The 15,023-nt window shown below is 43.7% G+C and overlaps 1 protein-coding gene across 7 annotated transcripts in view; it reads right to left on the minus strand.

Annotated features, from left to right (window-relative positions):
* Positions 1-960: 960 nt before the first annotated feature.
* Positions 961-15,023, minus strand: part of Slc2a11 (solute carrier family 2 (facilitated glucose transporter), member 11) — a 24,734-nt gene continuing 10,671 nt past the window's right edge. For 3 of the 7 annotated variants that reach the window (XM_013014445.1, XM_013014444.1, XM_013014451.1), the window contains 9 exons: positions 13,842-13,966; positions 12,165-12,294; positions 11,460-11,608; positions 9,288-9,475; positions 9,061-9,171; positions 8,111-8,212; positions 7,958-8,033; positions 7,598-7,725; positions 6,936-7,387 (listed from right to left, as the gene is read on the minus strand). In XM_013014445.1, coding sequence (XP_012869899.1) covers positions 7,187-7,387; positions 7,598-7,725; positions 7,958-8,033; positions 8,111-8,212; positions 9,061-9,171; positions 9,288-9,475; positions 11,460-11,608; positions 12,165-12,294; positions 13,842-13,966 — 1,210 coding nt within the window. In that variant the 3' untranslated portion in view covers positions 6,936-7,186. Of the gene's footprint in view, positions 2,658-6,935; positions 7,388-7,597; positions 7,726-7,957; positions 8,034-8,110; positions 8,213-9,060; positions 9,172-9,287; positions 9,476-11,459; positions 11,609-12,164; positions 12,295-13,841; positions 13,967-15,023 lie in introns of those variants that run through there. The other 4 variants (XM_013014449.1, XM_013014450.1, XM_013014447.1 and 1 more) reach the window with 3 other exon arrangements.

Here is a 15,023-nt window from a genome sequence, read left to right on the forward strand (position 1 = left end):
CTCCCTGCTAAGGCCTCTGGAACAGTGCCCTGGTTCTCTTGCAATATTCTATCTCAATACAAGCACTAACTTCACATGATCCTCACTAAGACTAAAAGAGCCAATGTCTTGTCAAGTATATAGCACAGCCCTGATACACATGTTAGTTGTCAACATTTTGTTTGTGAGAGTGTTGTACTTTTTGCATGGTGAAGATTACTACCATTCTTGAAACTCTGTATAGCCTGAGGAGAGGGCCTGGGGAAGCTTTGAGAAGTAAGGAAAAGACAATCTTATCAGCAAATAGTGCTGGTACTACTGGTTATGCAATGTGTGTGTGTGTGTGTGTGTGTGTGTGTGTGTGTGTACTGGTATTGGGGCTTGAACTTAGGACTTTGTAAGATCCTTTAGCTTTTTTGGTCAAGGCTTGAGTTCTACCACCTGAGTCACACCACTCTTCTGGCTTTTTGCTGGCTAATTCAAGATAACAGTCTCTCAGATTTGTATGCCTGGTCTTCAGACTCCTGAGTTGTTAGAATTATAGGCATGAACTCCCAGCTCCCAGCATAATTATCTATTGAAAATGAAAATGAGAGACTTTAATACTTATATTACATTGTACACAAAAGTTTTAAGCCTGGCACTGGTGGCTCATGCCTATAATCTTAGCTACTCAAGAGGCTGAGATCTAAGGATTACGGTTCAAAGGCAGCCCAGGCAGGAAAGGCCGTGAGACTCTTAACTCCAATAAAGCACTCAGAAAACTGGAAGTGGTGCTATGGCTCAAGTGGTAGAGCTGAGGGACAGCACCCAGGCCCAGAGTTCAAGCCCCATGCCCAACAAAAAAAAAGTTTTGAAATTAATCATTAACATAAATGTAAAATTGAAAACTCTCAAATATTTAGAAGTAAATCTTTAGACTATCAGGATAAAAAATGTCTTGCAGCATAAAAACATGAACCATAAAACACAAAATTGACAAATTGAATTTTATAAAATTAAAATTTTCTTCTCATAAGCACTTAAGAAAATTTTAAAAGGCAAACTAAAACTGAAGGAACATACTTGTAATACCTGTACCAATAAAGTACTGGGACCCAAAATATATTTAAAATACTACTACAATTTTAAAATAGTAAGACAAGCCAATGAAAATAGAAGCAATGTATATGTAAATTGCCTTATTGAGTACATAAAAATATGTTAACTCTATTAGTCCTCAAGAAAATACCGTTATAAAGGAATTTGATCATGAGATACAAGAAGCCACATTTTGAGAAGCTGATTTGGGAATCTTTATTAGAAAGCTGGTGAGTGTGGGTAGGCTCATGTCCCAAAGACTTGCAGCCTCGAATGCAGTTAATACTGTTAGGAAACTGAGCCATAAAGGTTTTAAAGAAAACAATTTCAACAGACCAGATCAACTCTAAGGCAGAGTTGAAGAGAGATGCCCAACATGTCCTGAGGATAGTCAGGAGATATGAGGCATGGTGTAATGGCAGCAGGGGTGGAAAAGCTTACATAGGGTCATGGTTAGGGGGCAGGGTCCCAGGGAAAGAGTTTTGTGAGTTTATGGTATGGGTCTGGCAGGTCTGGGAACCTATTAAGTCCCCTGCCCCACCTAGGAATTCAGCTGCCTATCACCTGTGAGTTTAGGAAAGTGCAATTTCACCCCTAGAGTTTTCAGAAAGTCCTGTTCATCTATTAAAATGCCAAGATGGCAGTGAGGACAAGATGGCATTACTTAGACCCAGTATCCATATTTCAAGACCACAATTAAGGCACAATAAAAAAAATCACACTCACTAGAATGGCTAAATTGAAAGGACCTAGTGTAGATAAGTATTTGGAATATCCAAAACTTTTTTCAAATATCCCAAACTGGGTGCTCCTGCTTTACCCAGATAAGAAGAATGGGAATACAAGATGTCATTCTGGTTATTCTTCCAGTTATTCTTGGCCCTTGGTGGATGTTTACAGGAGCTGCAGTGAATTTCAGTAAGCAGAGAAAATTGGTCTTGAACTTTTGACAGCCAGAACAGTGGCCTAGGGTTCTTGTCCTTGGAGGTTAACTGGAGATAACTCTTACAGACTTGTCTGCTCAGCCTAGCTTCAGAACTTAATCCTCACATCTCAGCATCCTAAAGTACTAGGATTATATACATAAGGTACTGGCACTCAGCGCTTTTTTTTTCTTTTTTCCAACACATTGAGAGATAATTGCTAAGTTAGGTAATTTCTAGTGCCCAAACTGGTTAACATTTTGTTTGATTTATTGTGCTTATCTCAGTGTCTTTTTCAAATTTACTGGCTTTTGAAACTAGAAAATATTGGTTCATTTTCATGTTCTAGTGTTTTATGCTGGTACTGGGGTTTCTCACCACTTGGATAATAGTCTGGTTATCCAGGGAATGATACCATAGATCCAGTTGATTGTGGTTGACCAGATGTTGTTGATGTTACAGGTTTGTGCTACCATGGTTGGGGGATCCACTGCATCTCTACTACTGCCAAAGGTATGGCCCACCATTCCTGAAGCCTCTCTGTTGGTACTTCTCTTCTTCATGTTAACAGCTCATCCACTTTGCTAATTGAAAGAAGCCAAGACCATTCAAAGATAGTCTTAATTGAGATTTAATGTTGAAATTCCAGGAGGCAGCACAGGAAAGGCCTCCTACCTGTTCACAAAATGAGTTGAAAAGCCTGAATACATAGCCAGAAAAGGGTTGTGACAAAAGTATCTGCACCAATCATAGCAGTCCCCTTATGCAAATGAAGGTTTGCGTTTGCACCAATTATTGCGCAATGTCACCTACAGGTCTTTTGCTAGGTCATCAGGTAAAGAAGTAGATGCTGTAGTGACAAAAATACAGTGCAAGCTATTGGCTGGGGCTAGTGCCTTCAGGAGCTAGAGTCATGCTTTGACTGCTGGTATGAAAGCAGTCTGGCTGCTTGGCTGACAGACCTTCACTCAAGGCACCCTTGGCCCCACAAAAGAGTCTAGCAGCTGTCAATCAGGGAGTTAAATTTCACCTGTCCCCCAACACATTTTAGCACAAAGGAAAATAAACTTTGAAAGAAGTGCTTACAAAGGCTTTCTGTACTTGTACTTTAATAGTGCTCTAAAAAGTTTCCAGTGTCCCAAGAGGGCATGTTTTACTACCATCTGTTTCACTAGTGTGAATGCAAAATGCTACTGTATTTTAACTTATACAGGTAAATGTGTGTTTATTATTAAGCCCAATGATATTATTTACCTGAAAAGCTAGAGATTGAATGTTTTATCTGTCCCCCTCTCAATCCATATGTTGAAATCTAATTCCCATTAATGATACCATGATAAAATCATTCTTTTTTTTTTTTTTTGGGTCCGGTCATGGGGCCTGAACTCTGGGCCTGGGCGCTGTCCCTCAGCTCTTCAGCTCAAGGCAAGTGCTCTACCACTTGAGCTACAGCACCACTTGAGGTTTTCTGGTGGTTAATTGGAGATGAGTCTCATAGACTTTCCTGCCCAGGCTGGCTTTGAACCATGATTCTTAGATCTCAGCCTCCTGACTAGCTAGGATTACAGGTGTAAGCCATCACTGCCTGGCTTTATAATAGAGACAGAAAACAGATTTGTGGCTGTCTGGGGGTACAAGTTAAGTAAAATGGGTTATTAGTAGCCAAGAAACATGAAGGTGTTTTATGGCTGTAGTATTTCATGGTGTATATGCCTATCAAAATTCATCAAATGATTAGTTAACATAGACACACTTGACTATATGCAAATTATTTTAGGGAAGGTGTTTAAGGAAGAAGTTCCTTGGAGATTCCTTTTTTGGACCACATTTGTACCAGACTAGGTCAAGCCTGTAAGGGTTGCCAAAATACTGCCACCTGGTTCAGGCAGAAAAGAGTTTATTGGGGGAGCTAAACTTCTGGGTTGCACTCTAGAACAGGATGCAGCACAAACTAATGGCAGAGAGATTATACAGGGAAGGGCGAGAAGGAGGTATGACCATAGCAGATGAGAAGACCTCAGAGCCTGAGGGACTTCCCACTGACCTGCAGGTGTTCATTGACCAGTTACCTGGCCATTACAGGTGCTGGGCAGGGAGGGTGACATGCAGTTTTGTATGGAGAGAGAACAAAGGGGAAGGGGGCTATACGCAGTTTTGTATGGAGAGAAAACAGACAAGGGGCCATTTTTCTGAGTGGACCTAACAAATCCCTCTTGGAACACATATGCAGTCCAACTTGTGTTTTTCTTTTAATGCATTTCCCTAAGTTTGTGATTATATTACTTTACTGAGTTTTGTGTCAGTCCTGGGGCTTGCACTTAGGGCCTGGTCATTGAGCTTTTGTGTTCAAGACTAGTACTCTACCACTTAAGCCACAGCTCCACATCTGGCTTTTTGGTGGTTAATTGGAGTTTAGAGTCTCACAGAGGGTGGGGGGAGGCAGGGGGAGTATGGGAAGGGATGGGAAGGGGAAACAAAGAGGAGGCAACAATGCTTGATAAGAAATGTACTCATTCACAGATTGGGAGATCTTCACTAGCCTTACAACAGACAAGGGTCTCATATCTAAAATATACCTGGAACTCAAAAAATTAAATCCCCCAACAACAAATCTTCAAAGAAACAACTTCCCAATAAATAAGTGGGCTAAAGACTTACAGAGAACTTCTCTGAAGAAGAAAGAAGGATGGCCAATAGATACATGAAGAAATGCTCAACCTCCCTAGCCATAAAAGAAATGCAAATCAAAACATTGAGATGCTGGAGGGAATGTGGACAGAAGGGAACCTTACTGCATTGTTGGTGGGAGTATAAACTTGTTCAACCACTTTGGAAAGTAGTATGGAGGTTCCTCAAAAGACTCCACATAGAGCTCCCTTATGATCCAGCAATACCACTTTTGGGCATATACCCAAATGATCACAAACAAGGCCATTCTAAAGCTACCAGCACGACTATGTTTATTGCAGCATTCTTGACCATAGCTAAGATATGGAACCAACCCAGATGCCCCACAGTAGATGAATGGATCAAGAAAATGTGGTATATATACACAATGGAATTCTATGCCTCCATCAGACAGAATGACATTGCCCCATTTGTTAGGAAATGGAAAGATTTGCAAACAAATATATTAAGTGAAGTAAGCCATGCCCAAAGAAACTTAGGTCCCATGGTTTCCCTTATCTGCAATAACTAGTATATGTCTGAGTCAAGCAGAAAAGGTCAGATAAGTTGACGTTAGGGAAATGAACCCTAAGATATGTATTCAAATGTTTTTTTTCTTTCAGGTGATTGTTTTTAACACATTTATAAGATTATTTCTTTGTTGCTTTGTATGTCCCTCCCCCATGGTATAACCCCTGCTTTCACTGTATTTGAGGTTGGTATAATTTGTGGAGGGGAAGGGACAAAACAAATCGTTTAAGTAGGGATACAGGTGGATCCATTGCAACAATGAGATGTACAAGACATTATGTGGAAAAACAAACTTTATAACTTTGGTGTGGGGAGGGGGGAGGGAGGAAGAGGATTGGGTGGGAGGGTAAGGGGAAGATGGGAAGGGATGGGAAGGGGAAACAAAGGAGGAGGGTACAATGCTTGATAAGAAATGTACTCATACCCTGAACAACAGGAACCAATATACAAGGACACGTGCACCTCCATGTTTATTGCAGCACTGTTCACAATAGCCAGGATATGGAAACAACCCAGATGCCCCACCACAGATGAATGGATACAAAAATTGTGGTATCTATACACAATGGAATATTATGCAGCCATTAGAAATAACAAAATAATGGCATTTGCAGGGAAATGGATGGAGCTAGAAGACATCATGTTGAGCGAGGTAAGCCAAGAGCAAAGAGACAAATGGTACATGGTCTCCCTGATAACTGGATGTTAAATCCAAAATGTTAGGTGATACGACAAAATTAACAGGACTTAAGAAACAAAGAACTTCCACTCATCTGGTCAAACCACTACTAAATATCCCCATGCTGCTGATCACATGTATGGTGTATATGTGTACACTGTTATATGTTATAGACCGTGATAGACAATTTGTTCCAGGAAAGTTAGAATGAGCTTGTGACTTTAAATGAGCATCATTATTCCACAATACTGTGAAATTTGGGAAATTATATAATCACTTAATCACAATAAAAAAAAAACCAGAAAACTAGAAGTGGCGTGATGGCTCAAGTGGTAGAGCATGAGCCTTGAGCTGAAGAGCTGAGGGACAGCGCCCAGGCCCAGAGTTCAGGCTCCACGACTGGACCCCCCCCAAAACAAAACAAACAAACAAACAAAAAGATTATGTCTTTGTTGCCTTTGTTGCCTTGTATGTCCCTCCCCCATGGTACAACCCATGCTTTCACTATATATGATGTTGGTATATGTGGAGGGGAAGGGAAAAAACAAATTGTTAAAACAGTGATACAGGAGGACCCATTGCAACAATGAGATGTACAAGTCATTATGTCAAAAAACGAACTTTACAACTTTGGGGGAGGGGGATGGGGAGGGGGGAGGCTATGAAGGGATGGGAAGGGGAAACAAAGGAGGAGGCTACAATGCTTGATTAGAAATGTGCTCATTATCTTACCCATGTAATTGTAACCCCTCTGTACAGTATTTTCACAATAAAAATATATTTTAAAAAAAGTCAAAGGAAATAGAAAAAAAAAAAGAAATGTACTCATTATCTTGCCCATGTAATTGTAACCCCTCTGTACAGTATTTTCACAATTTAAAAAAAAAGATGCATCTAGAAGAAAAAAAAAGAAAAAATGTACTCATTATCTTCCCCATGAAATTGTAACTCCTCTGTATGGTATTCTCACAATAAAAAAAAAAAAATTAACAATTAAAAAAAAAAAGAATCTCACGGACTTTCCTGCCCAGGCTGGCTTTGAACAGAGATTCTCAGCTCTCAGCCCCCTAAGTAGCTAGGATTACAGGCATGAGCCATTGGCACCTGGCTATGATTATTTTCTATTGGTTCTCTGTCAATTATTTGTAAATGGGGACACCACGCGGTCCTACATCATGTCTCCCTATCTCCCACCAATTGCCAAGCACCCAGTACCACATCTGGACACAATGGGTGCCCAATAAACACTTGCTAAAGGCGGGAGAAAATGAATGCAGGTAACAAAGGAAAGGGCAACTGGTTTGGGCTCCTGGCCACAGCTTTGCAGTTAGACCTTCGTGGACTGGATGACCTCTGGACCAGTCCACCTGGGGCGTCCAGTCTGGCGGGGCAAGTTGAGCCTTTGCAATTCCTTGGAGATCTCTAGGAAGGTTTTGCCTTTGGTCTCAGGGAGGAACAAGCCTGTGTAGATGGCCCCACAGATACAGACACAGACGAAAGGAACATAGACTAAGTGGGACAAGCCTTCCTGTGGGTTAAAAGAGAAACCAAGAGCTGGTGTGACCCCCCCTAGAGTCCGTGGTGTCAGGCCCAAGACAGGTTGATTGTGAGAAGGGACTTGTCCCTTGGTTACCTAAGGTTCCCTCCCTCCCAACCTCCCTGGAGGGAAGCCTCCCTTGAGACCTCATACTGACCATACATGAAGCAGGGCCCCCATTTCAGGAAGAGGAGGACCTACCATGATGAATGGGAAAACTAGCCCAATCAGGAAGAGCATGGTCCACATGAGCACCCCACAGATCGTATAGGCAGCAGGTCTGGCCTTCTGGTCAAACAGCTCTGTGGCCAGGATTCCTGTCACTCCAGCTATAAGGAGTAGGGACAAGGGTTGCCAATTAGGGCTCTGGGCCTTACTTCTTTACCTGGCCCAAGTTAGGTCACCTGGGGCCCTTGAGTACCCTCCTCCAACTACTGCTTCCCAGAAGCCTCAGGTGGGCTCCAGGGTCCCCAGATAAACTCATATTCACATCCACCCATCATTCATCCAGATATCCATCATTCCTTCAGCCAGGCCCAGAGTGCCCTGGGTTTTACTCACCAGGACCAATGCCAAAACTGAGGATGAAGGCAAAGATGCAGGACATAGCCAGGTAGGGCATCCAGGGGAAGAAACTCTACACAGAACAGATGGGATAGGATTGAGGTTGAAACAGGCCTGGCTCAGCTATTCCCTCCCCTGACCCCCACGTACCTGCAGGCACAGGGCAGCTGTGAAGATACTCCCCCAGCAGGTCATCAGGCAGTAGCCCGTCATCAGCAGCACCCGCCGTCCCACCCTCTCGATCACCACACACTGCAAGAGAAAGAAGCCGCTCAGGAATGACCCACACACCAGGCCATGGGTTGGGGTCAGTCAATGGAGAAGGGGCCTCCATGAGGAAGCTGGTGTTGCTTCAAGAGGTAACAATTTGGTTAACTTCTCAAATGACCTTGGTCAATCAGTTACTCAATTTCATGCAGTTATCTCATTTCAAAATGGTAATGTATCCCCACCCCACAAAGTACAACTCAAGTGGTTGCTTAATAGACGTTCAACAAATGACTCATATATATATATAGTTGGTGGTGGTGGTCATAGGGCTTGAACTTTGGGCCTGGGTGCTGTCCCTCAGCTCTTCAGCTCAAGGCTAGAGCTCTACCATTTGAACCACAGTGCCACTTTTGGCTATTTCTGTTAATGTGGTGCTGAGGAATCGAACCCAGGGCCTCATGCACGTGAGGTAAGCACTCTACTACTGAGCCACCTTCCAAGCCCTGACTCATATTTCTTTCTTTTTTCTTTTTTTTGTCAGTTGTGGGGCTTGATCTCTGGGCTTGTCCCTCAGCTCTTCAGCTCAAGGCAAGCGCCCTACTGCTTGAGCTACAACGCCACTTCCAGTTTTCTAGTGGTTTATTGGAGATAAGAGTCTCACGGACTTTCCTGCCCAGGCTGGCTTTGAACCGTGATCCTCAGATCTCAGCCTCCTGACTAGCTAGGATGACAGGCGTGAGCCACCGGTGTCCGGCCTGACTCATATTCTTAATAGCATGCACAGGGGTGGAAAATGGCCTACTGCAAAGGACTGCAATCCTAGGGGTATCCCCAACCTGAAGGTCCCTTTCCAGCAGGGCTGGCAGAGTGGGGCCCAGATTCCTACTCACACTAATAAAAGCTGTGAGCAGCTCGCAGCTCCCAGTCCCGATGATGGTGTACTGGATCTTCTCCTCTGGTACTCCTGCCTCCCGGAACACAGAGGAGGCGTAGGCATATACCTGATATTGGACCCAATGATGGACCAGTTCTGAGACACTGGTCTCTTCAATCATCCATGGCTCCCAGCTACTTCAGCCCAACAAGCCCAGGGTGTAAGGCAGGGCAAGGGTCTCACCGAATCGTTCCCACAAAGCTCCATAGCACTGCCCAGCACCACAAGGCTGGTCACCTGCCTCCGAAGGGTGGGATTCTGTAAAAGTTCCCATGGGCTCTGTGCATGATGGCCCTGGCAAGCGGCACGCTCCTTCTCCAGCTCCTCCAGCTCCCCTGTCACATCTCCTGTGCCCCGCAGCCGTTTCATGGCTGAGATGGAGGAAAAGGGTGCTCCTCTTTAATTCTTCAAATAAATCCCTCACTCCCACTCTCTCTCTCCCTCTCTCTCCATAGAAAATTCACTTTTTTTTGTGCCAGTCCTGGGACTTGAATTCAGGGCCCGGGCATTGTCCCTGAGCTTCTTTTGCTTAAGGCTAGCACTCTACCACTTGAGCCACAGTGCCACTAATAGCTTTTATTGAGGAATGGAACCCAGGACTTCATGCATGCTAGGCAAGCACTCTACCACTAAGCCACATTCTTAGCCCACATCATTTTTTTAGATAGTTCTATTAAAGCTAAATTTTTTTTTTACTCTGTGTCCCCAACTTTCTACAGACAGGAAGCAGGCTGTGAAATTTGCTTGATCACCAAAAGCATTTTCTAATACTCTTTTCAATAGGTGTTAAGGAAGATCTTAGAAAACCATAGCACAGAGGCCCCTCCCAGGGGGCAAAGCCCAGGCTTGCTTGGAAATTCCTTAGTTCCGAGTCAAGGGGATCTGGCAATGTGTTCCTAGGGACAGTATAGAATTGTTATAGATCAATGACTTGTCTCTATCTTTTCCTTTTTTGAAATCACACCATTAATTCTCATTACATTATCTCACTTTCATTATTCTATGCTAAGTTCAGGAAGGGGAAAGACCTGGATCTAGTATGGATCTAGTATGTACAGACTTGATGTGATATCAGGATTTCAAGACTGATGCCATGTCTGGAAAGACAGTTTTCACAGGTAGAGACATCCATAACATAATGGTGAAGAAGACATTCTTTAACATAATAGTGAAGAAGACACTCCTCAGCTCTGGCCCTCAACCCTTCCTCAATCCACACCTCCTGCCATGGGAGATGTACCATAAATATTTTCCAACCTCTTGGCTTTGGGTTTGTCAGCACGGTTCCCTTTGGTCAGTTGGACATGAGGTTTAGAAAAAGGTTTAGAAAATCCTTGTGCCTCTGAGTTTGCTTTCTTAGGTGTCTCTCATCACTACACTAAATAACATTCCTAAGTTAATCCATTGGAACTGTGAGCAAGAGGATTCATGGGTAGAACTGAACTGTTATACAGTCCAGACCAGTCTTGATTAGCCATAATTCCTGACACATGAGCCAGCTCAGCTGAGAGCAGAATTGTGCAAGCAGACCAGTCAATGAGTAAAATATGTGGTAAATGATCGCAATTTTAAGCCAGAGAATTTTTTTTCTAATTGTTCTTTGGTTATCCTCATTGTAGCCATGTTAACTGGTAAGACAATCATCACCCACTTGGCACTGAGCACGAGAGGCTTACAGTGGTCTTTCACCCTGAGTATACTTGTGGCTCTTTCTCTGTTACCATCCTGGGTTCCCTGGATGAAAGTGGTTAGGCCCATTCATCCTATTACACTAAAGTTCAGGACATCTCCTTGATAAAGAGTTTTGAAAGCCAAGGTGCCGTTGGCTCAGGCCTGTAATCCTAGCTACTCAAGAGGCTGAGATCTGAGGATTGTGGTTCGAAGCCAGCCAGGGCAGGAAAGTCTGTGAGACTCTTATCTTCAATTAACCACCAGAAAACCACAAGTGGCACTGTGACTCAAGTGGTAGAGAGCTCACCTTGAGCTGAAGAGCTGAGGGACAGCGCTCAGGCTCAAAGCTCAAACCCCACAACTGACCAGAAAAAAAAACAGTTTTTATTTTTATTATTTCTTTATTTCCATTTTTTGATTGAAAAGGTGATGAGCTGGGTGGTTATTGTTTCCTAGGTAAGGCAATAAGTACATTTGTTTTTAATCATTACCCCATCCCTCTTTATCATCCACTTATCCCTCCTTGTCCCCTAAAAAAGGGTTTTGAAGGTATGTTATGCACTGATGGTGAAGTTGAAGCATAAAGAAAAAGACAGCTTTTCTCTAATAAAACCCAAGAAATGAACCTATTCTAGTGAGATGCTTCCCTGGATCAAGGGTAGTCTGGGATCCAGCAAGACTTACCTGCCAGACAGGCATCAGTGTCTCCACAGTCAATGAGGAGGTACCGTGGGCTCTCAGGGAGCAGGGGTAGAGTGGTGAGCTGCAAGACCCCAGGTACCAGGCAACTGGCTAGCAGCCAAGGCCAGACCTGTCGGCTGCCCAGGAACTCGCTGGGGAGTCAGAAAACAACATGGAGATTATCTGTGACAGATGATCTCTGTCACAGCTCTGCTCACCTTCTCCCTTCTCCCTTCCTTGTCCGCTAACCTACTTGCAGGGTATTGCCTTGCCCGTTACCTCTGCCTACTAGCTGTGAATGTGGACATCTTCTAATGTCTCTTCCACCCAACTTAGAAACGAGTGGAAGGCAGTGCCTTTATCTCACCGTAAACCTAGCAACTCTTCTCCCAAGAGTCTAGGTTCTGCCCTCTTCCCTCCCCCTGTCCCACCTGGGATAACTATTACATACTCCCCTTTCAAAGTCAAAATCTTCTCTGTCAAGACCCACTCTCTGGTCCCTGCTCTAGAGAGGATGAGGTGTGGTTGCCCAACGTCCTTTTCTTATGTGTGTGTATCAGAAATGTGGATATGTTCAGAGCTTCACTGCCTTTTGTGCAAAGAAGCACAAGGATTCACCAAGTCTTGGTAGGTAGGGGAGAAATTTGAATGAAGAATGGTTTTTATTGGTTTCCCTGAAACCACTCACTGCAAAGAAAAAGAGCTTACCTGAGTCCAACCACCTGCCCCGTCACGATGCCCAAGGCTGTGAAGATGGCTGAGGTCATGGCCACTGCTCCTCGAAGCTCCTTGGGTGCACTTTCCCCCAGGTACATGGGCTGAATATTCATGCTCACACCTGAACACATGCATAGCAAGGATTTCTCAGCTACCAGGAGGGAGGCACACATGCTCATTGTCTTTCCAGACTCACTCAGCATTGCCCAGAGCTTTACAACACTTGGTGTTAAGGCCATTCATTATGCCTTCTAGGATCGAAGTCTATTCCCAGATCAGCTTCTACCCTGCTCCCTTATCCCAGCCCCACAGGCTCATGGGATCTTCCTAGGTGTGAAAGTTTCTACAATACTTTTAACATTGAATAGCCCCAGAAGTCCATGTGCTATTGAGAGATGCTGTGGATTTTTTTTTTTTTTGCTAGTCCTAGAGTTTAAGCCCTGAACCTGGGCACTGGTCTCTGAGTTTCTTTTGCTCAGAGATAAGTACCACTTTTGGTTCTTTCTGAATAGTTTATTGAAGATCAAAGTCTCATGGACTTTCCGTGAGACAGGCTGGCTTCAAACCACAGTTCTCAGATGTCAGCCTCTTTAGTAACTAGGATTACAGGAGTGAGTCACCAGTGCCTCGCTAGTGGGCTGTTCTTGATGACTCATTTCCAATGGATAGAAGGTAGACAAGCTACTGGTGTACGAAGCCTACAAACTAAGGGTATAAAAAGACAGACCTCCTCCTTGCTCTGTTTCTTTCCCTCACCTTCTCCTTCTCTATTTTAGAGAAAGCTAGCTGCCATAAAGCCCCATGGAAACCCAAATGAGAAACCTGAGGCTCAATAGTATGCTAGGAGCTCTTGGAAGAAATTCTCTCTCAGATGGCAGCCATACCTACATAGTGTGAGCACACCCTCATGATAGACCTCAAGCCAGAGCCACCTGATTAACATATTCTTGGGCCCTTGTGAAATGTAGGTTGTTTTAAGGCTCCGATAGGCAATTAATATAGACTGTGGAAACAGCAAATACTCAAGACATTACTTGATAATTTATAAAAATATTCGCCTAAAAGCAAGTGAGTGTACTCAAAAATTCTCTTCCCTCACAAAATGAACCTCAGAAACAGGGAGCCCCTAACATATTCCTTTATACATTGGCTGCCAGGAAATTCATGCTTAGAGTGTTGCTCAAACATATGACTTGCTGTTTAGTCTGGGGACTTTTCCCTTCATTTGTGTGTGTGCACACTGGGGCTTGAACTCAGGACGATAGCACTGTGCCTTTAACTTATTTACTCAAGGCTGGCACTTTAACCACTTGAGCTACAGCTTTACTTCCAGCTTTTTGATGGTTAGTTGAAAACAAGAATCTCACACTTTCCTGCCTGACTGGTTTCAAACAATCCTCAGATCTCAGTATCCTCAGTAGCTAGGGGGATTACAAGCCTAAGTCTCTGGTACCTGGCTTCCCTCATTCTTGCATTTTTTTCATCTTTCTGTCTCTTCTGTAAATGTCTATAGTTATATGAATCTTTTAAGATATGCCATATTTAATTGCTTTATAAAACAGATGGGCATGAGTGAATGTGTTAATGAATAAAGAGTGGGGGAGGGAAGGAAGCAGGGAAAGAAGGGAAGTAACAATGAAATTGGAACAGAGAGGCATGATGAAGTACCTGCATTGACTCCCATGAGCAGTCTTCCGAGCATGATCATCTCACAGGAGCGTGCTTTGCGGCTGAAGCCGAACATGATGGCTGCAGCCACCACAAAGCTGTTATTCACTAAGAGGGACTTCTTCCTTAGGGGAAGTGAACACAGATAAGAAAGGATGAGGGGCCACATCCTCCAGGCATAGTGGTGTGTGTGTGTGTGTGTGTGTGTGTGTGTGTGCGTGCACGCGCACATGCGTGCACACAGGAGCATACATGCAGGGGCACCCATGCAGGAGAGCACATGTGTGCTTCAACTGTTTTAAGGGAAGTAAGCTAATGAATCAAAGTGACCACTGGGTGGTATACCTACACTCACTTGTATATCTTGGGTATATACTCCCATTCCTCTCCCCAGAATACCCACAAATTACTTTCTGCCTGCATACAAGCATGAAATTAAAGGATTTTTTTTCCTTGCTTGCTTTTATCCTTCAAATGAACCATTGTTCAAATACCAAACTTCTCTGGAAAATGAAACTAACATATAATTTCTCAAACTCAAAACCTACAGAATGTAGACACATGGGAAGCCAAGTGCAGTTCCCTCATTATATACAGACACTTGTCAGAACCTTCAAGAAGGCTAAGTGCTCCAATGTCTTAGCCAATGGACAAGGAGGGGACATGAGATATGTTGCCTGCACTACCATGGTGAAATACCAGCTCCGGATAGTTCAGAAGTGCTCTAATCTGGTCACCAAAAAGAGCTTTTTGTATTAATAGAAAAACAAACTGTTCTGCCCAAAGTCATCACAACACCAGCAAAGGGATACAAGCAAAATTTAGGTCTCCCAGAGGCAGGCACCCATGGCTTATGCCTGTAATCCTAGCTTCTCAGGAGGCCAAGATCTGAGGATTGTGGCTCAAAGTCAGCCTGGGCAGGAAAGTTCATTAACCCCTTATCTCTGATTAATTACCAAAAAGCCAGAAGTAGAATTTTGGCTCAAGAGGTAGAGTGTTAGCCTTGAACAAAAAAGCTCAGGGACAATATCTAGGCCCTGAGTTCAACCCCCAGAACCAGCACACACCACACACCACACACCACACACACACACACACACACACACACACACACACAGAATCCAGTCTCGGGTATTTCCTTTTTTTTGTTTTGTCGGTCGTGGGGCTTGAACTCTGGGCCTG

The sequence above is a fragment of the Dipodomys ordii genome, unplaced genomic scaffold (genome assembly GCF_000151885.1).
Source record: "Dipodomys ordii isolate 6190 unplaced genomic scaffold, Dord_2.0 Scaffold23, whole genome shotgun sequence".
Lineage (NCBI taxonomy): Eukaryota > Metazoa > Chordata > Mammalia > Rodentia > Heteromyidae > Dipodomys > Dipodomys ordii.